This window comes from Desmodus rotundus, chromosome 1 (assembly GCF_022682495.2).
Source record: "Desmodus rotundus isolate HL8 chromosome 1, HLdesRot8A.1, whole genome shotgun sequence".
Taxonomy (NCBI): Eukaryota; Metazoa; Chordata; class Mammalia; order Chiroptera; family Phyllostomidae; genus Desmodus; species Desmodus rotundus.
Genome location: NC_071387.1, coordinates 103,534,987 through 103,558,844, shown reverse-complemented (window position 1 = coordinate 103,558,844; position 23,858 = coordinate 103,534,987). Strand labels below are relative to the sequence as shown.

At 40.5% G+C, this 23,858-nt stretch overlaps 1 protein-coding gene across 1 annotated transcript in view; it reads right to left on the bottom strand.

Moving 5' to 3' along the window:
* Window positions 1-23,858, bottom strand: part of RBFOX1 (RNA binding fox-1 homolog 1) — a 2,121,844-nt gene that overhangs the window by 565,580 nt on the left and 1,532,406 nt on the right. Inside the window, exon 6 of the mRNA XM_053929075.2 lies at window positions 23,618-23,659. Coding sequence (XP_053785050.1) covers window positions 23,618-23,644 — 27 coding nt within the window. The 5' untranslated portion in view covers window positions 23,645-23,659. The remainder of the gene's footprint in view (window positions 1-23,617; window positions 23,660-23,858) is intronic.

Genomic DNA, 23,858 nt, shown 5'->3' with positions numbered 1-23,858 from the left:
GCTGGATGCTAAGTTCCAGGGTTCTCAGCTTCACTAGAGAGCCATCAACTCTAAGTATGATAGTGAAGCAACTGAGCCACCACATGAAGAGAAACTATGGGCATCAATAACAGATGTTGCCATGGTAACCAATACCAACTAATGGTCCATGACCCATCCCCAATGCTTCTTGGTATTGCAATTTGCACCACTCAGACTTTTGCACATATGTAGGGAAATTGAGGGCTGTGAGATGGCTGAAAGTGAATGTTTTGCCTGATAGGTGGGATAAAAGATGGATTCGAAATTAAGTTGATTCCAAATAAATAATGAGGTAAAATATTAATTGTACATCTGAGTTAATAAACTGACATACCAAACAAGTTCTAAGAAAGCTAAAAAAGAAACACATCTGATCCATGGAGAAGTGGATACAGTCTAGTTTAGGTTGCTTGTAACAGATTGAGGGATCAGTACCTATTATTTCTTGAGGTATATTTGTTCACTTGTTTTTTACATTTAATCTTCAGCTTCTGTTAGCATAAAGGATTCCCCTGGTTATGCTTTCTCTCCCCCTTCTCAGCTTGTACCCATTCACCCGCCCACCTGCTTGAACATGTGGTCCGTCTGCAAGGAGTGAGACTACCCAGGATGGTGAAACATCCCAAGACTGTGACACAAGTGGGAGACAGCTGTTGCCCATACATCAAATGTGGGAGGTGTTACGATGCCTTTACCCTGATGTCCAGAGGTTAAACAGACCAAATGGACCATTCAGTAGGCTGCCCCCTTGGGAGGTATCAGTAAATCATTTCTATGTTTGAAATTCTGTTCATAACTAATTTGATTATTCAACCAATTCCTCAAACCTTGTTCCTTCAAATAAACATACTGACATTTTCTATTTACTGACATCCCCCTAAATGCCCATTTTAAATCATTTTAGTAACAAAGTAAACATCCTCAAATATTCAATTCAAAATCAATTTTCCCCCATTGGCAACCTGGCTGGTAGGCCAGGACCCACTTTTATAGTGGGTACATTTAAAGCTCCTTGTTCTCATGTTCAAATAAGAATTATTTTTCAGTAATCAATCCAGTTGTCAATTATCAGCTCAGTATCATAATTAATCAATTTCAAAGCAATGGCCTAAACATAACACTGATTAAGCTACTGGTGAACTATCTGTTTAAGTGACTTCTAATCTGTACAGGAATCAAATACCACTGTGAAATACTAGATAATATAGGACAAGCAGCATCAGACTTTCAACTTTATGAAAGAAAGTCTTTATTAAAAAGCCAAGCTACTAAACACTAAAGTGAATGTGAAAAATGACTTGAAAAACCTAACTTAATCAGTGCTGGAACCTTCATTTAATATGCTATCACAGTGCCCTCAATTGACACTATTTTCTGCAAGAACAGAGGAGGTCCTGTGTAGGAGGATCCATTTTGAGCCAGGAATTTTGGCACAATAGTACCAATATAGTACTTACAATATTCTACCACGAGGCCAGCGTTCTGCTCATACAGTTCACAGAGCATCTGGATACCCCCGAATGACTTCCGGAGAGGACCTTCAGCATCCCATAGAGACATGTAACTATCCCTACTACTAAATATGTGGAGTGAGAAGTAGCCAACCATTTCTTCTTCCCCTAAAATCACATAGTTGTTCATGTCCAATTCTGATCTCTGTGGCCACATGGGCAAAAGCAGATTCTTCCTCTTCAGTGGAAGTTCCAGCAATTTCTACTATATTTTCCAAAAGTCTAGTAGGGCCTATAAGGAATATTTAGGTAACCCAAAAACTTGATCTTGACAGGGATGAAGGCAGTCCTATATTACTAGATCCTCCAGTCAGATATTGCTCAAATCACCCATGTTGATGGGGACAAGGTCATCAGTATATTTTTTAATTATTTATTATGAAATATTTAAAATACATACTTATTATAAAGTATGAACCATAATAATACCATCACTTAATTACCAAACTCTTAGTTGAAGGTAGAGAATCTGGGTGCAGTGAAATATTCAATATATATTGTCTCGATAAACAAATTAAGTAAGCATATAACTATTGCCCTCCATATAAAAATTGCAGCTACTTCTATTCCCATAATTAGTGACAAATGAGTACTCTTATTTTTCCAGCATTGGAATTTCTCTGAAGTCAGGCACATCCTCCCTTCAGTTTGCCTATGAGGAGCAGCCAAAGTTGTACTGGCCAAGGTTTAGAACATAAACTGTGGTTACAGAATGAAAATTATACCCATGTTCTGGGTCTTAATAAGGCCAGTGTGGCTGGAGCCAGCAACTGGCAAGAGCTGAGGTTGGAGTGTGAGGTGAATACCAGTTTAGTGCAGAGCCTTAGTCATCATGGGGTGGGGTTTTTGTCTTGTTCCAAGAGTAATGAGAAGCCACCAAGGGACTAGAGAATGACTACTTTCCAAGGTCCCCCTGGCCACTCATAATGGACTATGGCTGTGAGCCAAAGTGAGAATGAGAAGGCCAGTCTGGAGTTTGTTGCAGTCCTCCAGGCAATGAGAAGACCAGTCTGGAGTTTGTTGCAGTCCTCCAGGCAATGACCATGGTGGCCTGGACCAGGTGGCGATGGAGAGGGTTTAACTATGCAGTGCCTTCAGTCATGGGAAGCATACCCTAATGCCGGTTCACGTGGCAGCAAATTCCAAAATGTTGAAATGCAGCTGGACACAATCAAGCTGGGAGTGCTCCCCAAGAGAACAAGGGCCAGAGTCAGAGGACATCAAGTCAGCAAATCATGAGGATTCTCTGATACGGCCAGAGAGCATAAGTAACCACAAGGATAGTGATCTGCAAATTTTATAATAAATGTGAAGAAGAATAATACACATTTCCTGGGGACTAAGCCTCTGTTAAATTTATTCAATACAAATAGTCATTTCTTTGGCACCAAAATCATAATGAAGGTGGTTCCGCCATGATAGAGACAGGTTGCTCATTACCAGGACTTGGGTGGCAGAAGAAGCTGCAGGAAGATGGGCAAGGCTTTGGGGGGAAATAACCTGTTTAAACCAGTGTTGAACAGTCTGCTAAGGCACCACAGTCAGGACCTCTGCTGCTGCCTGTCTACTCTGTGCAATTATCAGAGATCAATGCAACCCTCCTTGTGGCTCCCAGTATCAAATGGAAATGGAACATTTTATTTTATTTACTTCACTTTCACTTTTTGGTTGAGGTATAATGTTGATACAGAGAAGTGCACTAATTTTTGTTGTGGTAAAACATATATAACATAAAATGTATATAAAATGTATGACATAACTGTTTTTTTAATTTTTTAAATTAATTAATTTATTTTTATTCAGTTACAATTGTCTGCATTTTCTCCCCTTCCCTCCACCCCAACCAAGCAAGTCCCACATCCCTCCCCCACCTTTACCCTCCCCCTTGGTTTTGTCCTTGTGTCCTTTATTAGCTCCTATAGACCCCTCTCCCCACTATCCCCTCCCCACTCCCCTGTGGCTATTGTTACAATGTTCTTAATTTCAATGTCTCTGGTTATATTCTGTTTGCTTTTTTCTTTTATTGATTATGTTCCAGTTAAAGGTGAGATCATATGGTATTTGTCCCTCACCGCCTGGCTTATTTCACTTAGCATAATCCTCTCCAGTTCCATCCATGCCATTGCAAAGGGTATAAGCTCCTTCTTTCTGTCTGCTGCGTAGAATTCCATTGTGTGAGGTACCATCTCACACCAGTTAGAGTGGCTAACATAAACAAATCAACAAACAAATGTTGGAGAGGATACGGAGAAAAGGGAACCCTAGTGCACTGTTGGTGGGAATGCAGACTGGTGCGGCCACTGTGGAAAACAGTATGGAATTTCCTCAGAAAACTAAAAATGGAACTGCCCTTTGACCCAGCAATTCTGCTGCTGGGATTATACCCTAAGAACCCTGAAACACCCATCCAAAAGAACCTATGCACCCCAATGTTCATAGCAGCACAATTTACAATAGCCAAGTACTGGAAGCAACCTAAGTGCCCATCAGCAAATGAGTGGACATAACTGTTTTATGTGTACACTCAACTGCATTAAATTCATTCAGTAGCTGTGCAACCATCAACCCTTCCATCCCCAAAACTGTTTTCATCTTGCAAAACTGAAACTCTGTACCCATTAAACAATAACTTCCCATTCTCTTCTCCCTTTAGCCCCTGGCAACCACCGTTCTACAAAGTGCACTAGTCTTTAGTGGACAGTTTCTCTCTTTTTCTCTCTCTCATACACACACAAGTCTATGTAATCACCCCCAGATCAAGAGTTTGAACATATCAAGCACCCCAGAAGTCTGCCTCCTGCCAAACTGGACTATGTTTATTTTTCCCCCTTATCTTCCTGGTTCTCTCCCCATCACAATGCAAAAGCCTTTATGAGGTACTTATTCACTATGACATTTTATTTGTCTTTATACAGAGGGAGAGAAAGAGATGTGACATTGCCTCTATATTCTCTAAGAATTTACAGCCTCACTTTGACAAGGGAGGACTATGCATGGCTGAATGTCTCTTTCTGTGCCTGGGGCTTATGCTATATGACAAAACGTGGGGTAAAAACACAAAGTCGGTTCTGCCCATGCAAAACTTCTCAAAGAAGCAGGTGTGTGTTGCTTTAAATCTTCTTACCCAGTATCCACACTCATGCTTCTGGGGACACATACTAGTCCTCCCTTTGGATATCTCCTCTGAACATTCTCAGTAGGTGTGGCCCAGGAGGGGCTGAGCCACATGCAGGAGTAGGCAAGTGATCCTGGGCATGGCCAGTGAACACAGGCAGCCCCTGGCCATAGGGGTTGATATAGAGAGGGAGGAGGAGTCAGCAAATCTGGTTCTGAGCCTACACCTGAGCACCAACAGCTGTGTCATCTTGGATGTGTCAGAGACCCTCACAGGACATCAGTGATATGAGATAATCTCTGCATCGCTGGCCTGTGCTGAGACTTAATGAGAAGACAAAAGTAAAATCATGAAAATGCTACTTAGCATAGTGTAAGCAATGAATCAAATGCATCAACTAGTATTAATGCCAACAGAAGTAATAATTATTATCTTTTACATTAAAGTACACTGAAATGATACCTCTCTGACCTGGGAGCTCCCTGAAGAAGACAAGAATGCTTGCCCATATGTGTGTGTGTGTGTGTAGTATTTGCTAGAAACATAGTAGATAATATGTTTAGAATACAGATCACCCCTTGCTTTCTCCATGCTGTGGTCTAAGAGGTAATGTGAAACTCTCTGGAATTCAGGAAGCTGGGTTCCCAGGAAAAGATTTTTGTTCCCTAAGGATCAATGATTTTAAACACCCCATGTGGCAGTAAATTATACCGCAGGGCCCCTGGTGCTGTGACCAAGGCACTATGTGGCACAAATGTGCAAGAATAAAGATCTCCTGCTGTCATGGGTTGAGTTGTGTATCCCCCAAAGATACATTGGAATCCTAATGCCTAGTATCTTAGAATATGTCCTTATTTGGGAATAAAGTTCTTATGGAGATAATCAAGTTTAAATAAAATTAGTAGGGTGGGACCTAATCCAAAAGACTGGTGTCCTTACAAAAGGGGGAAATTTGGACACAGACACAAACATGCACCGAGAGAAAACAATATGAAGACACACAGCAAGAGGATGGCCAAATGATTGGTGTGATGCACCTACAAACCAAGGAACACCAAAGACTGGGGGGCACACAGCAGAAGCTAGGCCAGGCAAAGAAGGGTGCTGCCTTAGAGCCATTGAAGAGTGCATGCCCCTGCTGACACCTAGACTTCAGACTTCTACATCCAGAACTGTGAGAAAACAAATATCTGTTGTTTTAAGTCACCCAGTTTTTGTACATTGTTAGGGCAGCCAGAGAACACTAATACACTGACTCCTGAAGCTGACATTAACAAGAATGTCCATGTAGATGATGAAAAAGCCATTCCACAGACTGAAACCACACTTGGGTTAAGTCATTTCCTAAGGTGATTTCTAAAGGAGTTTCGCTGATACCATAAAACCCTGTGTAGTGGGACATTAGGTATCTGGCAGTTCAGTGCTTTTTGCTCCTTTTTCTGCAAGAAAACTATGACTGTTGAAATCCAAAGAGCATGAAGGTGTAAAAGCAGGAACAGCAGAGTTACCAACCTCCTGCCTGAGTCAAAGGGAACGAGTGTGAAGTGGTGCAGATAGGTACAGGCAAGCAATCCTAAAAAGAGGCTTGTCTGGTCAGGAGCCCTGGCTGTGCCTGTGTTGCACGTGGGGGACCCAGAGTCACTTAGGAAACACCACAGCCCTTGCAAACTCTGTCTGGCTACTTGACTTAATGAGTCGAGCAAACACTTTGGCTCCTCAACAAACCCACAATCTCAAGTTTCTTAAAAGGGATGCAAAGTTGCTAATGGACTGGGAGAAATTGGTTGTAGCTGGAAGCACATTTCAAAAGTACATTTTGTTTACATTAAAACCTCATTTAAGTATCAGTTCAAAGCAAAGCTGCTAACAGGGCAAGTTTAATATGACTAATACTTTCACCACCTCAGAACATTCCATTTCCATCCACCCAAGAGATATAATTTTAAAAACATTTCAACATCGCTAATATGGTAAGATGCTACTAATACAGTACAAATTATAACAAGAAGACACAAACACGATACTGAATATTTGCTGAGGAACTTAGCAGCAAATTTGATCCAGGCACTAATATGATGACAGGTTGCAAATACTCGCATTCCACTGCACCGTCTCCCCATTAGTCCGTGTTTATGATGTTACAAATGGCACAGTTATTCACAGATTAATCTTTGAGACTTTCACCCTTGATGCTAATAAATGCACTGGCTTTGCCTTCTACATGAACCTAAATTTCTCATTTTGGCTTTCTTAAGAAAATTCATCACATAAAACTCATTGCAGTTTGCAAAACCGCATTTACTTTGCTCAGTTAGATAGAAAGATCACTGCTATATTCTGAAGTTATTGGACTAATGCTACCTTGCCCACCGATGCCAACATTTCCCCCCATGGATTGTCGGAACAAAGCCTAGCCTGATTGGAATAATTGCCCCAGAGCTAAAACTCCACAGGCCTTGAAAATACTTCTGGGCCGAGAAGTATGGCTGCATCAAGAGAACTCTGCGCAAGGAAAACCTCTGGGGTCTTATCCACTAAGTGGCCCTGCTCCAAGAAATCAGAATGATGTCTTGCTCACCCCTCCCACCCATACCTACTAACAGCACACACTTCCAACCCATTCTAGAAACACAATATTGGAAAATTGTTCAGAGACTAAGTGTTTAACTAATACAACAACCAGCAGCCTGTTTTCTGGTCTCAAGATAGATGACACTACTTCAGCTGTACAAAAAACTATGTCCTTGTCCCCAGGGCTTACAAGAGGTATATCAGAGGGCATATCAACCATGACATTGGAATGGGACCTTAAAGTAGTGAATTCATAATACGCACCATACACTCTTACAGGTGTGTGTCTTGGTTGGCAATGGGAAGGTGGCATTTAGAAGTGTTCAATTTCTCTGTTAACCCCTATTGCTAGCATTTGAAGACATTTAAATATTTGCAGGGTGTTCCACAGCTGATACATTTGAGTGAAATTGGCAGGGCGTGTAGCATAGTTTTTGCATATTAAACACTTGAAAATATTCTATATTTCCACAAAGACATTTGGCATATCCTGTATTTTATGGATCATGTGACTCTTCTAGGTCTATCTTAGTTTTCCATTTTTAACAAAGACTGTAGTTAACTCTCAACAACAACAACAACAAAAAGCACAAGTGTGAAGATAAACAGCAACTGGCAAACTATATTGTACACACCTCATCTAAATGAAGCAACAGTTATTTAGTTTCAACAAATTATTTCCATGCAGAAATTCAAGCCCAAAATTTCTGGATTTTTATTTTATTTGTTTATTTTTTAAGTTTGATCTTTCAAAAAATAAATAAATAAAATATTAAAAATAAAATTTTGGTCTTTTAAAAAGAAGCCAAAAATCTGGATATTTGTGTAAAACCTTCAGCTTTTTAAATATTAGAAACTATTTTTTTAATTATTATATGCATGCTAAAAAAAATCGTCTCAAAGGAACACAACAGCCAAAAGTTTTCCACTTCACAACCCTCTTCTAGAGGTCTGTTTGGCAACTTTCAGTGCTTTATCAGAAAATGTTGACTACAACTGGTAACTACTAGCATTTTAAATTTTGGGTCATCACCAAGCAATGAAAATATTTTACTATTGATGTGTCCAGCAGAGTAGGTTACAACTGTTCCCACTGTTCAGGCAATCCCGACTATGTGTGTACAGGCAAGGTCACTGCCTTCCACACTTACACGACAGAACCATCAGTAGTGAGGTCAACTTCACAGCTTTAGCCTCATCAGCAACATGCTTTCAATGACGTCGGAACTACATCTTCACTACCGTAGGCTTTGCCCTGGGTCTCCTCTTCACTTTGGAGTCCCTTTGCCTCTTTTCTCTTTTTCTATAATTCTCTCTCTCTCTGACTTCCCTCTGACATTGCTATCACTGAGTGCTCCTTCTCCTTCCCACTCTCACCACTTCCAGTCCCAGAAGTTTGCACAGTGTTTCAATGGGGAATGGCTTTTTGGGTCTCAGTCACCTATACTCAGGTGGCAGAGAGGAGATGTTGTACAGTAGACAAACACAGATCTTCTCTCCAAAAGCTAACATACTCTGTACATATTTGGTTTTGAGCAGTTTCTTTATAACTCCCTAAGTATGATATTTCTTTGTATTTAGACTGCTCGTACTTTCCTGTATTCTCAGGATGTACAGGTTGATATTTTAACCAAATTTGGAAACGTTTTGGCCATTATTACTTTGTATATTTTCCTGTTCCATTTTCTGTCTCTCTTCTCCATTTGTATCTCCAGTTGCATGTATTTAAATGCTTGATGTTTCCCACAGATGACTGAGACTTTGTTCAATCATTTTTAATTACTTTTACAAGACAAAGACTTTATTTTTTTAACTTTATTTTTATTGTTGACACTTTTGCTGATGTCTCCCTTCCCCCACGCTTTTGCCCATCTCCACTTATACCCACCCCTCCCTTCCCTCTGGCCAACACCACATTGTTTTCTGTGTCCATGGGTCATTCATGTATGTTCTTTGGCTAATCCCTTCCCCTTCTTTCACCCATTCCCCCTCTCCTCATCTCCTCTGACAGCTGTTAGTCTGTTCCATATATCCATACCTCTGATTCTATTTTGTTTGTCAGTTTATTTAGCTCATTAAATTCTACATATAAGTGAGATCATGGTGGTACCTTTACACAATAGAGTACCATGCAGCTATAACAAAGAAGGAAATCCCACCTTTTGTGACAGCATGGATGGGCCTGGAGATTATTATGCTATATAAAATAAGCAAGATGGAAAAAGACAAATGCCATATGATTTCAGTTCTTTTTTAATATTTTTTCTTCTCTTTGTTCTTTAATTCTATTGTTGAATTCTATATAGCATACTCCATAATCCTTACAGACAAAAATGTTGACTAACTTTGCCTTAAAAGTTAAATATCTACTTTTTTTTGATGGCGTATACAGTAAATGCTCAGTACAAGATTTAGAACCACATAATTACATTTCTCAGAATGGAACTTTAGCTTAGCTTGTGAAGAATCTACGATGTGTTAAACCGCATGGGACTCACATTTTTCATGCTGATGAAGGGCTAGCCTGTTTATTGGGAGTTCATTTCTCTTAATGGGAAATGTAGCCAGAGGAAAACTTGACAACATGCCACTCTGGGCAAAACTGCATGCACTAAAAATTCTCCAACTCGGAGCTCAGTCCTGTTCCCTAGTTCCTGAACTGCCCCCTACTGCAAACCCCTCCCCAACCCCAATCTCATCAGCTTAATCAATTTGGTTTCTTTTCCAATCTGCCCCACCAGAGTAGCTGAGCATGGAAAATGGCTAAATCTCAAATCTTTAGTTTGAGGCAAATTTTGGGAAATATTCTGGGCATGATGCTCTTGGCTATTTAGAAAATTATGTTTCCTAGGGCTGTGCTCCCAAATCATTTTATGCAAAGGGAGATGGCTCTGCTCTAGAATACTTAGGAGCAAATAAGCAAAACCAGGTTAATCAAAACCACTTAAATGTTAATTTTGCTATCTTGAAAAGTGTTCTATGTTTAATTCAGACATCTATAGAAACATGCCTTTGGCTTATATGTCCAACCACATATACAATCAAGGTTAAGTGTGTACAACCATTGAGAATAACACTATAAAAATTGCCAAAAATATTTAAATCTCTAAGTTGTTACCAGCAGAATATGCTGTGTTCATATCTGCTAAATCTCAGGCAGACAAATATTCAGAAATCATGACTTTGTGCTTTCTATCCAGGAAGGTTTTCACATTCTTAAAAGCAACTTGTAATTAGAAATCGCAGCAGAGCAAATATAAATGTATGCACTGCACCAGCAAATGCATTGGTCTCCTCAAATGTGGACGGGACATTGTCCTGCCCCGATTACCTTGTCAGCTCAACACAAGTTTCCCAACTGCTAGAAAATGTCAAATGAGTGAAGATCAAACTCCTGTTGCTTTCAAATCTCTTCAGTCATCCAAGACTTCCCTGAAGAATTGCAGTGATGTATTATAAAAGGGAAGAAAAATAGAGGGTTGGGCAAATAAATGATCACATAAAGGCCAGCATGATGGAAGATCTGTTACTCAGAAAACCTTGCCAGATGGAATTGTTAAGCTATGGTATCCTTCACCATGGCGAAGATCCAATTCTAACATGGATTCCTCAGAAGCTGAGCTGGGGTAAATTCAAGTGTTAATGGTTCGTTTGGGGGGTGGCCTGTGGAAACATCATCAGAGGAATGGAAAAGGGAAACACTGAATGGGAGGAAACCTGCTAACATGCAAGTGACCACTATTGGAAATTGGCATTGAATCCTATTGAGGAACTCTGGCAGATGGTGTAGTACATACTTCAGAGTTACCCCACCCAAAGGGAGAGAAAGCTAGGCACTGCTCCTCCAACTCCCTGTCCATCCTAAGTTGAGTGCTTCTTCCAGGGGTATAAAAGCTTCTGGCTTGCTCTGGGCATGAGTGGAATGCATCCCATAGCCAGAAAAACAGCCCCTGTGAAGAGGTTTGTCAGTGTTTTCAGCAAGCTATCTTTGGCACGTAGAGGTGAGTGATGAGAAGGAAAGTCAGGGCTCCACAAGCATCTGCTATAGACATTCTCAGGAACCTCAGAGTCATCCAGTCACTCATTTACGTGTTTTATTAAAAAGTTAAGTCACATATATAATTATTGTTTAAATAACTTTTATGTTTTTATTCTATTTTTTTATTAACTTTGTGGGTAGAAGTCAACAGGACAGGTAATAATGAAACAATATTAATGGGTCAGTGTTTTTAATAGTTTATTTGCCGTTGCTGGACTTAGCTTGGGTTAGAGCCAAATGCCAATGGGAACTGTGAAAAAAGAGGCTCAAAAGACAGACACTGGTGGGTCCTGTGTCATTGACTACCGTGGGGTACCTTGGAAGGCGGCTCTGGATGCTCTGGCCTGACTGGAAACTCTGCATGAAAATGAAAGTAGGTAGCCCCAGGTCACAGAGCAAATGTATGCAGTATGTGAATGCCCGAGCAGAATCAGTCCACTCAGCGTAGGGATAGTACAGGAATAGTGGGACAGGATTTGGGACCACGCGATCTTTTTCCTCTGGTGTTAAACCTATACATGTTATGTTCCATAGAAAATGGGATTTTGCAGACAGAATTAAGATTATAGATCTTAAAATGGGGATATTATCCTGGATTATCTGCGAGGACTCAATGTAATCACATGAACCCTTCAAAGCAGAGGAGGGATGAGTCAGAGAGATGCAGTAAAAAAAAGAGTCAGGGTAGATTGAACCCTTGATACAGACTAAATCCACCATGGCTGGCTTTGAAGATAGAAGACATGAGCTAAGGAATATGACGGCCTCAGCTCATAGCCAGCAAGGAAACAGAGGTAGTTCTGTAACTACAGAGAAATGAATTCTGCCAACGATGGGAATAAGCAAAGAAATCGAGTCTCCCCTAGGGCCTCCCAAAGAGCACAGCCCCACCAGCACCCTGGTTTTAGCCCCATGAGACTCATGCTAGACTTCTTACCCAAAGAACTGCAAGTTAATAAATTTGTATTGTGTAAACCACTAATTTATAGCAATTCATTTAGGACAGCAATAGAAAAATAATGCAGATAGATTTCACCATGAGTATCAGCTCTGATCTATTCACTTTGGCTGCCTAGAAAGGCTCTGTTTAAATTACGCTTCCTAGATCACCGTCTGGTTTTCAGTTGGCAGGGACAGTCTCAGAGAAACAGACACATGAGCACCACCTTCACCGTGCCCGGTATGGATTCTCCACGTGTTCCTTAAACAACAGACATTCATTTCCTTACAGAGTTGGAGTCTAGAAGTCTGAAATGAAGGTGTTGGCAGGGTTGGTTCCTTCTGAGGCATACTCTCTGGACTTGAACATGGCCATTTTCTCCCCGTGTGCACATAGTCTTCCTTCTGGGTGTGTCTGCACCCTAATCACCCCTCTTTATAAAGACACCAGTCATATTGGTTTAGGGACAACCATATGACCTCATTTGACCTAAATTTCCTCTTTAAAGGCCCTGTTGTCAAATATTGTCACATTCTGAATTACAGGAGTTAGGACTTAAACATACGACTTTAGAGAGATGCAGTTCAGCTCATAACAACACGATCATTCAGTGTCTCTAGGGTGAGGCTGGAACATCCAAATGTTTTACCAGCTACGTCGGAGAAAATGTCACTTTTCATAAACACTCTAGGTAGCCTTTGGAGGGTACTCTGAATAGCATTAACCCTAGTTAATCTTATATCACCCATCCTTGACCTGCAGGGATCTGGGTGCCTCCTTGAGACTGAAAGAGAGACTATCTTACTTGTGCAGGGAAGGAAAGGGCTCAGATTGCCCTGAAATGCAGACCTCTATCCTGATGCTTCCCAATGATGACTCAAGACATTGGTAAATGTTGGTAAAACATCAAGCCGTTTGTGTGTCATAAACTAATAGTTTTCTCCCCTTGGTCTGCAAATACACAGTGGCATCAGAGAAGCATCTGGGGAAACAATACAAGAGGTGGCTTTTAGCAAACCCTTAACCAAACTTGGATCTGAAATTCTCCCGAGATTAGCATATTACCCCAGTGCACCAGTAAGGATTCTTTGATCATAGGCAAAAAGAATAGGCTCTGACTAACATCAGCAGAAAAAAGATCACTGGAAGGATGTGAGATAGCCCAAGGGATGCAGAGATAACCAGGCTTAACTATAAAGAGAGGTATCAGGGTGGATCAGCCCTAGGAACTACCTCCTCATTCAGTCTTACCAGGATATCACTGAAAAAAAACCAACACCAGCTTTTGGTCTCCCCCCCCACCCCTATTGCATATCTGACACTCAACATCTGCTTTGGTTTAAATGGAAGTGTCCCCCAAAATTCATATATTGAAATCCTAACCCCCAATGTGATGGTATTAGGGTGTGAGGCCTATGGGAGATGATTAGGTCATGAGAGTAGAGCCCTCAGGAATGGGATTATTTACTTTATAAGAGAGACCCCCAGAGCCCCCTCAGACTTCCATCATGTGACGATACGATGAGAAGTCTACAGTCTGGAAGAGGACCCTCACCAACCACACTGGCACCCTGATCTCAGACTTTGCAGCCTCCAGACTGTGGGAAATAAATCTCCATTACTTATAAGCCACCCAGTACTGGTAATTTGTTATAGGAGCCCAAAGGACCAAGACAGTGTCCAAAGTCTCAAGAGAGAATCCTATTGGCCTTGATTTATCACCTCTCCAAGATTAAACACATGAGAGAAGATAACCCCAGAAGGACAATGGAGTGCTGGCAACCCAGGGTAAGAAAGTCTGCTGACTGCCAACAAAAATCCAGCGTGTGTCCACTACCCATGCTCTTTACCTCCATGTATGAACAGTCTCTCCCGTGGGAGGCCTTGTTGTCACAATGAGACTTCTTCCCTCTGTCCCCAAGTAGAGGAAACTACAGAATGCCTTGTTTATCTGCTTCTTGCCCCATTCCCTTTCCCTATCAAATTGACTCCCTCCCGGCCCTCCCCCAGATTGGTATTTAGATCTCAGAAGAACAGAGCAGGAAGATAAGTCCTCGCTGAGGCATCAGTCACAGAAATGAGGAGCAGCTATGACAAATTGAAATGTCAGCATTATTAGTAGTTTTGCTTGAAGCTGAATGATGCTGATTTAATGATAAAACCAGAAATGGGATGGACTTGCCCTGGAAAGGGGGATGATGACTCGGGATAATGGGCTAAAATTAAAGTGAGGGAAATGAATATGAGGCCAAGTGTCCTAAATGGGATAACTGGCATCTTCCCCAGAGAAAGTGTGGAAATGCCTGGCGAGACTCAAATAAGGGCAGATAATTATCATGCATGTGAGTTAGAGGATTCAGCATCCAAGGTCAGGGAGGTGGCAACCTGGACATTTCTTTATGTAACCAGGCCTCACAATTAGTTTGGGGAAATTAAAATCTGTAATGAGTTGGCTAGTTTCTTGATCTGTTCTCCTTAATGCTCATCAATTAAAAGCCTTGCAAATATTGGAATCTGTAAAGAAGAGTATGAAGTGCAAGGTTTGGTGAAGACAACATTCTTTTAAAATGTTATATATTTATAAACTTCTTAGTGGGGGAGCCGTCCTTGGAGATGTTGGTGGTGGTCTGAGTTTCTGCAGTTTCCACATATACAGAGCTAGTTACTTTAGCTCTGTATATGAGCTAAGGGATAAATTCCCTTTCGTTGGGGAAAATCACTAAGATGAAACCATTAGTGATATTAGATTGAAGCAAGCATTGATCAGTTTGTTTTTCTCACATGTGCATGCACAGGAACACACATGGAACCTGCAAAGAGCTAAGCAGGGGCGTTGGTGGTGGGACCTGAGGCCACACCCTGAAGTGCCTCTAAGTCACCACACAGACTGGATTTCTGTTAGCTCCTGTGCACATCCATCAACACTTTGCTAATCACCAAAGTCTGACTTGGGCCGAGTGTTTGGGATGTGAATACAGAAGACAATGTCCATGCTTACAGATAACTGGTTCTAAAGACAGAACAATCTAGGCAAGCAAGTTACTAGATATTTATTTTGAAAAAGAGTGTTCTGGAGCAACGGAACAACAGTGTCTGGAAGTCATGTGCTGAGATATATACCTACATGAAAAATGTCATCCTCACTAGGGAGTTCCAGAAATTACTTGCTGGGAGATCCTGAGGAAACAAATGATATATTTGCTCTTCTGTTCTAGACTCTTAGGATTCTGAACCATTAGGATTGTCACATATAAATAAACATAATTTAATTCTATAATTCAAACCCTTGTATTAACTATCCATACTTTAGAAGCCATCTCATTTAGGATTGGGAGAAGATAGTTATTTGGAAGCTTCAAGCAAAGAATCATTTTTAAAGTGATACAGAGATATCTTAATTCTTTTGTTTTAATGTAAACTATATCAACGAGCATTAGTTTGTTGATCTTTGATGTGAGTCCAAGGCCTTTTCTTTGAGTGATTTCTCTACTGATTGAAATCCCTCATTCTTCTTCCCACACAAACCTCATTCGCATTTCAGATTCTCCAGCAGAGATCAGCCAGCCATGGCCCAGAGGCCGAATAGGCCCCACTGTCTGTCCTTGTACACAGAGTTTTTTTAGAACACAACCTTGCTCATTCATTTTGTCTCTGGCTGCATTAGTGTTACAATGGCAGCGTTGAATCATTGTAGGAGAGACCATATGGCCTGTTAAGCCACATTATCTGGCCCTTATGGAAAAAGTTTGTCAACCTCTGATCTATACTATTAGTCTTGGTTTTATTCAAAATAGAGTGAGAATTTCAAGATATATCTGAAAGAGTATACCTGCAGATTATACCTCATTTTAGATTTCTGGGGGTTCTTTTTTTCCACTAATATTTTATAGTCCTCTCACTCACAACTAATCAAAATAATTTTTTAAGGATTTTATTTATTTATTTATTTTTAGAGAGAGGGGAATGGAGGGAGAAAGAGAGGGAGAGAAGCATAGATGTGTAGGAGAAACATCGATTGGCTGCCTCCCCTGTGTGCCCTGACCAGGTACCAAACCTGCAACCCAGGCATGTGCCCTGACCAGGAGTCCAAGCAGTGACCTTTAGCTTTGTGGAACAATGCTCAACAAGCTAAGCCATGCTGGTCAGGGCCAAAATAATTTTTGAGGCTTGCTTTCATAGGATGTTTCCAAAGCATTAACTTAGTTTTCATAGAAACAACTCTTTTTCTTATTGCCCTCGTTTTTCATCAGTTTCCATAATATTCCACTAAATAATGTAATTACAATAACAAGTGCAGCTGGCAGGAACAGGTCTGGGAGTAAATACAATGGACTCCTGGCAAGCAGACACCTCAAGGGGTGAAGGCAAAGGTAAGGCTGTACAAAACAGTCACTTCGCAGTATGCTCTGGGCATCTGTCAATATCTTCTACAAAAGGACTGAACAGTATGTGTCAATCTTCTAAGTTTGATTAGTGGAGGCCGATTAAGTAAGCTTATTCTGTCTATGTCCTTCCATATAGCATCCCTCGTTTCGGATATTTATCAGTTTCACATGGACAATTTTGCCATGGTTATTTCACAAATACGTGTTTTCTCCACTAGCCTGCAAGGTATAGGAGAACAGGAGCCACGTGCCCACTGGTGTACCAGTATATCTCCACTAGCTAGCACAGCGACTGGCATATGGTTCATGATCAAAGCCATTTCTTAAATAAATAACCAAATGGAAGCAGAAACTCCTACAGCCTAAGACAGTAGTCCACAAAACATGAATCTTGTGAGGACTGGGGGCTAACATTTCTTTCCCTGCCATCCTAAGAGCATCAAGCAAGGGTTGGGCATTAGGAGGAGGTGGGGATGAGAGGCAGGGGAAAGGTGTCTCCAATCTGATAGCTCACTTTCAAGGTAGTTGGGAAGTGTCATTATCTGATGTCTGGATGAAGGCAATGGGTTTCAGCCAAGAGGGTCATTAGCAGTTCGCATTCTGCGAGCCGCATCACTCTTGTATCCAGCAGAAACGAGAAACTCGCTTCTAACTGGCAAATTAAATATTGATAATGCAGATCTGCTCTACAATATCTTTCACATGCTGGCACCAAAATTTCAGCATTTCTAAAACTTCAGCATTTGCATTCCAGCATCGTGATTTTTGTCACAACTATAGGCAATCTTTAACATCATGTAGTTAATACTTATTTTTAAAGCATCTCATTTTTAACCTAAATAGATGTATTTGCTAAGAACACTCTGTGTTGCCACTGTAAATGGAAAACAACTTTCACTAGTCATTAATAAAAGTAAATGGAAAAAAAACATCAATATCTAACAATTGTTAAAAACCTTTTTTACACTGCATGCTGTTCTAAGAGCCTTATATACATTAATTATTTTAATCTTTGTTCTCATATGCACATACACACAACTTTTCAAATACTTGCAATTATCTGTTATACATAGGGGGAATTAAGGCATGGGGGATTTAAGTAACATGCACAAGTACAATTGCAGAGCCTAGATTTTACCTTCGTAGGCCTAGCTCCAGGCCCCTTCTGCTTAAATACTGCATTTGCAAACCATGTGTTTAAAGTCTAGATAGAGGCTTTGGCTGCTGCAGGCTCTAAACTTGAGGCACACTCCCTTTCAGTTAAAAAGAGAGCTTAGAGACTGTCAGAGAGTTGTTAAAGATACTTTACTCTAAACTGAGAGATTCCCATTGACATAAAAGAAATGAGAAAGAATTGAAAAGGGAATAACCTTCCAAGTGATTCACCCTTCCTTAGAGACTCGATATGTACCTCCTGAAAGCAAGTCCCACACAGGGCTGGTGTCTTAGGCTTCAGGAAATGCAGAGCTACAAGTTGGGTGTAGCACACATTTGCCAGGATCTTCTGCTGAGCTCTCAGCTCAATTTTGGAGGGTATAGGGACATCCTTGGGGATATTTACTCAGCTGGTAATGGCTCTTTCTCTGATAATCAGTCTTCTCTCAATAGTTGGCCCTGGGCAATTAGGTTTATTTAAACTGCGTCCCTGGACACAGCTGACTGGACCAGAGCAAACAACTGACCCAGAGTGGGCCAATCAGATTCTTGTCCAGGAATCTGTAATCAGGACGCATTAACAGTTAGTCCCTACACCTGTGGAACTGATGCATCATGAATCTTAGGGGCCAGAAGGTGCACAGAAATGGTAAAGAGAGCCTTTTTCACAAAAGTGAATCCAGAGTGGACTCACAAGGAGAAACAAAGATGAGAGATGAGAAAGAACTGCCTGTGTTCTGACAGCTCTCCGATTCTGAGCTCCTTGGGAGGTTGGGTTGCATGCCTTTTATGCTTAGCCTAGCCTGAATCAGTCCTTATTATTTGCTTAACTAAGTGAGAGGCAGGGTTTGTTTTGTTTTTTTCCCCTGAAGACACCACTACCGTCAACGATAAAACCTGCTTTTGAAATTGTTTTTGAGTGTGGGGAGCTGGGTGAGAACCTATGTCCTACATGTCTGTATTCTCTGGCTTGGCATTCCCAGTAGGGAGAGGAATGAGAACCACTGACAATAATGCCATGTTCACCTCAGCTAACACTGATGATTATGAGCATACATTTTTTAAAAGTGATTTATGTAAGTCATTTCATCCAATCAACAAATCTATGAGAAATGTATCCTCATTTTGAATATTGGGAAACTGAAGCTTTGAGAAACTAGGTAGCATTTAGAGCTAAGTCATGAACCTAAGTTTGTAACCACAGCTCCTGACCACCTCTAACTGCCCCTCATACTATGCTGCCTTCTGTGGGATCCATTTGCCTACTGTTGATGAAGATTTTGGTCCATGAACCAGTTATAACATACATGAGAACCAAGCCCTTGCCTGCTTAGTAGTAACAGGGTTCTGACCAAAGTTGCTAAAGAGCCCCCAAACCAACATCTGATATTCACAGCACAGAAGACCCCTTTGTAATCAAATACTTTATAGGAATGCTAATAATAGTAGTAATTTGATCCCCTACCCTGTAAGCACACAATCTTTCCTACTGGTAGATTGCCGAGGAAGACAAGGGCTACTGAGGTCATGCAATTGCTCTCTTACTTGTTTATTTGTCCATTTGTCAGTTCCAGATGCCAGAGAGGTCAGTGCTGATGGTCAGGTTATGACAACTGTACAACTAGCGCTGCCCCCGCCTGTCAACAGCGCCCTTGGGACAAACTGGTAAATACAGCCTACAGAGTCAGAAGTCTGTACCTAATGTGCAGACTTCATGGTGAGCAATATAGACCATCTCGCCAATGGAATCCAGTTATAATTTCAAATGTAAGCCCAGAAGAAAGTGCGATCTACTCCAGAGAGAGAAAATTTGGGATGGAGAAACGGACAAGATTTTTTGTTTCATAGTTTTCTCATTGAGAACATGAGCAATCCCAATTGCCTTCTGAGAAGAGTGAATGGTTATTAGAAGTAACTGGCTGATGCCCTTCTCTTGGAAAGGATAGGCACTAGGGAAGCACCTGGACAGCTTTCCGAGGCTGAGCTGGGTTCTGTAGTGAGGTGTGTCATATCTGCTGTCCACACTTGATGCTGAGAGGAAATGAGCAAAGGACTGCATCCAAGATGACTCCAAAGAACATAAGGAAAGATACAGAGAGAATGCCAAGCTGCATAGTCAGGATTGGTAGATGTGATCCATGAGATATGAAATTGGCAGAGGGAATATCTATTGTAAATTCACAGCCAGAGTTCAGGCACTGGATGGAGCTTTATATGTGGTCCCCACAGTCATGCATGTGGGATGAAGGGATGAAGTAAAGGAGTTGACAAGAAATCAACATCATGAGTGACATAGAGGGTTCGCGTTGGTTCGTTCTGTTGTTCTATTACAAGGGTCTCAAACTCATTTTCACCAGGGGCTACATCAGCCTCGCAGTTGCCTTCAAAGGGCCAAATGTAGAGCTCCTTGCCCCTAGTTAAGGAGTAATTACATTTATACAGTCCTAAAACTACATTCAGCCCTTTGAAGGCAACCACAAGGCTGATGTGGCCCCCGGTTGAAAATGAGTTTGACTCCCCTTTTCTGTTGGGTAACTGCCCTCTTCCTCTTATTTATGCAAATCCTGTTTTTGTTCATTGACAATGTGCCTATCCCTGGGGATGAATTGCGACTATTATAGCCCACCACTGAGACCCCAGTTCAGTTGGAGTGACTGGCATAGGGTTTGGCCAATGAGCTCTAAGAGAACATTTCTAGGAAAGGCTTCTGGAAATGATTTCCCTCCAACAATACCAAGAGCAAAACCTCCTCCTCCCTCCCCTCATAATTACTGTTGTCATGTGAGCAAGTGATGCTGATTCACCTTGGAAGAAGGAAAGAAGGCAGAGAGAAGCAGACAGATTCCAAACCACTGTCCTGCTACCAAAACTTCACTAAATTAACTTGGAGCTAGTAGGTGATAAAATGTTTTTACTTTTTAAATACTGCTTAGCTTTTCTGTAACTTGCAGACCAAACCATTCTAACTAAAAAAGAAAAAAACTGATAAAAGTTTTAAGAGTGTTTTCCAGAGTGTGTTCTGCATCCAAAAATGTTCTGTGACCAGGTGAGTTTGCAGAAAATTGTGCATTATATCCATTTCTTTGTATTTCATTTTTGCACATTAAATGCTCTGAGACATCCTGCAGTTAAAACAAAAGTCTGACTTTCTTTAACTTTGAATTTCCTAAAAATTAATTCACCAGAGAATCATTATTTTAGACTTCATAATTAACAAATACCTCACAGAGTCCATTTTGGAAAAATTAAAGAAAGGAGAGCAGGAGGAGCAAGTCTTAGATGTACCATCCCCAATGCAGGGTCACATGCACAAAACACGCCGGGCACTTGTATCTTTCTTCATTGTATTCTGTTTGCGGGGGGCCAAGAAAAAGGGATACATTATACAACTACCCACTTATATTCCTGAATTCTGACAACCTAATCAAATGTACTAATACAGGAATATAAGCTTGGCAACATCATCTTGCAGAGCAAATCAAGAAATGCAATTTGATTGCAGTATTTAAAACATACTTTAGGAAGTGTGACTGGCAAGAAGATACCCTTCATTGATGTTGGTAACTAAACAGATATCTACTTTTCTTCCAGTGTCTCTCTTTTTAGGAAAAATATAACAAGATTAAGAACAATGCATTTCACTGAGGTGGCCAGGTATTAGCATTTCAGATCAGAATCATATTTCTTTCAATTTGCGCCGCAAATGTCTCCTTTAAAAAATCACCTTAAGCAAGAGTTTTCTTTCCGGTGAGAGGAGGGGCTGAGTATACAAACAAGATAGGAAGAAAAAGAGGGAGGTGCAAGGGAAAGAGATCAAAGAGGAAGAGAGACAGAGGACAGGAAAGGAGGGGGCAAAGAAAATATCCATGGAGGCGACATAAGTATCAAAGGAGAGACAGCACATTATGACGTTGGTGTCTCCCAGGGGGAACGGGAGGCCTAACGTCTGAATTGAATGAGTGGAAAAGGAAACCCTCACTGCATTCCCTCGGTATCATTTAAATTTTGAACCACATAAGTCTGTATTCCGTTGATTTAAATGTGTTATCTATCAATTCAAAACATAAATGAGTTTAAATATTTTAACATAAATGAGTTAAAAAGACTGCAACAGCAACAACAAATTAAACACCAGTTTATGATTTTAGAGATGGTCTCACATGGGGCTAATGGAGTTGTCCTATGGGCTAAACTATATGACCCACTATATGAAACCACCACTTGAATTTATTTCATGTAGTGGGAAGGGCTCCCTTCTTGTTCCTAAACCACACCCCTGTTGACAATGTCCTCATCAGTGCAAAATAGTAAACCCCTCAAACTTCACACAAGCACCTCATTACTTCCTTTGTCCTTAATTTCCCAGGTAAGTCTCATTTGCAATAGAGATTTCGATATTATCTTAATTCTGATGAATTTAGCAGGGACTCCTGGAGACAAAAGCACGCATTCCTCTTTATCTAGCTCTGACCTAGTTCTGGCCATCGTTCCTATCCAAACAGGAAGAGAAATCTGAAGTTACAATACATTATTTACTAGGATGAACCAGTAATTCAGACAGCAGGGGAAAAGCAATAAGAAAGTGTAAGAAAGCTTAAAACATTGTGAAGGCTGTTTCATGAAGGAGTCACAACTAATGTAAGCACAGGGACTTAGGAGTGAAGTGGGCAGAGATGAGAGGTTAATAGAGAGGGCCATGGTGGGTGACTGCATCAAATAAATATGCATAAAAGAAGAAAAAACATCAAGTCACTTTCTCCGTTCCATGGAACTGGATTTTGTTATATATAAGACTTTAACAAACCTGATGCTAATAGCAACTGTGAAATGGAAATAACTCTACAAATCATTGTCATCTCAAGTTTGACATTAAGTGAATACTTTGAAAAGTTACCAAGCAGTACATAAGTGACATTAGAATTATGAATTATTTAATAATTTTTCTTACGTATTAGATTCCTTTGAGCACAATGGTACCCCAACCTCAAAACACAGTATCATTTTAAAAGCAGCAGATTCCTCTAGTTTTTATAATAATGTGGAAACATGACTATAAGGCACATGGTCCAGTAAAAATTGCCAACTTTCATCAGTGACATTAAAGATAGCCCAATTACACCTTCAAACTCATCCATCCAAAACATGAGCACATTTTAAAACACACACACACAAATGAAGAGGAGGAGGTCACCCTGATATTTCTTAAAATACCATTCCAATAGCAAGAAAGATATCAACCATGACACCATGAAAACAGAACAATGTCACCAACCTCCATTTATAAGTGAACCATTCTCTCCTCCCCTGGGGAATGCATTTTGCATCCAGCATAATTGAACATTGAAAGAGATTCATTTTTAAGAAGGAAAATCACATACAAGGTTTAAAAATCCATCTCCTTCTCTTATATACACAAACACCACAAAACAAAAAGGTCTACGGAGGACTTGCATTCTCCTTGACATCTTAGTGGCTCACCCTCCCCAGTTAACAGCAAGAGAGCATTTTAGCCACTCAGCAAACAGCCTGATAGTCACATTAAGAAGGCAGCAAGACATCCTTTTGACCTTTGTTATTACTTAGACCTCGTGTTGTACATAAAAAGAGTACAATAATGTCAAACAAATTCCAGAAGAGAAGTATTTATTGCTGAATCTAAATCAAAAAATCCATATCTACTATAATGGCACTTCAAAAGAAGATATACTGTATTTACCAGCTCAATCAATACTAAATTAGCTGGGATAAATATTTTCAATTCTACCAGTCTTAAGATGAAGCCCACTATTTAGAACCTTGTGTCTTGGGAGAGACAAGGAAATTTTTGCTTATCACACAGAAACAAAAACCAGGAAGTATTTTACAAGCAGATGCACCTACCCTTAGCTGCTCTCTTTCACAATTCATCTGTTGTCTGGAAACCTACAAAGGAAAGGAACAGAGGGGGGGAAATCAGAATGTTCTGCATCAAAACAACATGAAAGAAAGAAGAAAGTTGCTTCTAATCACTCGGCTTAAAGCAGACCTAGAATTAATTAATTACGTATTTAACTTTTTCATTAGAACTAAATAATTTTTTTTTCTTTAGGACTCCTAATCTTCCCTTGGCATTTCTATTGTG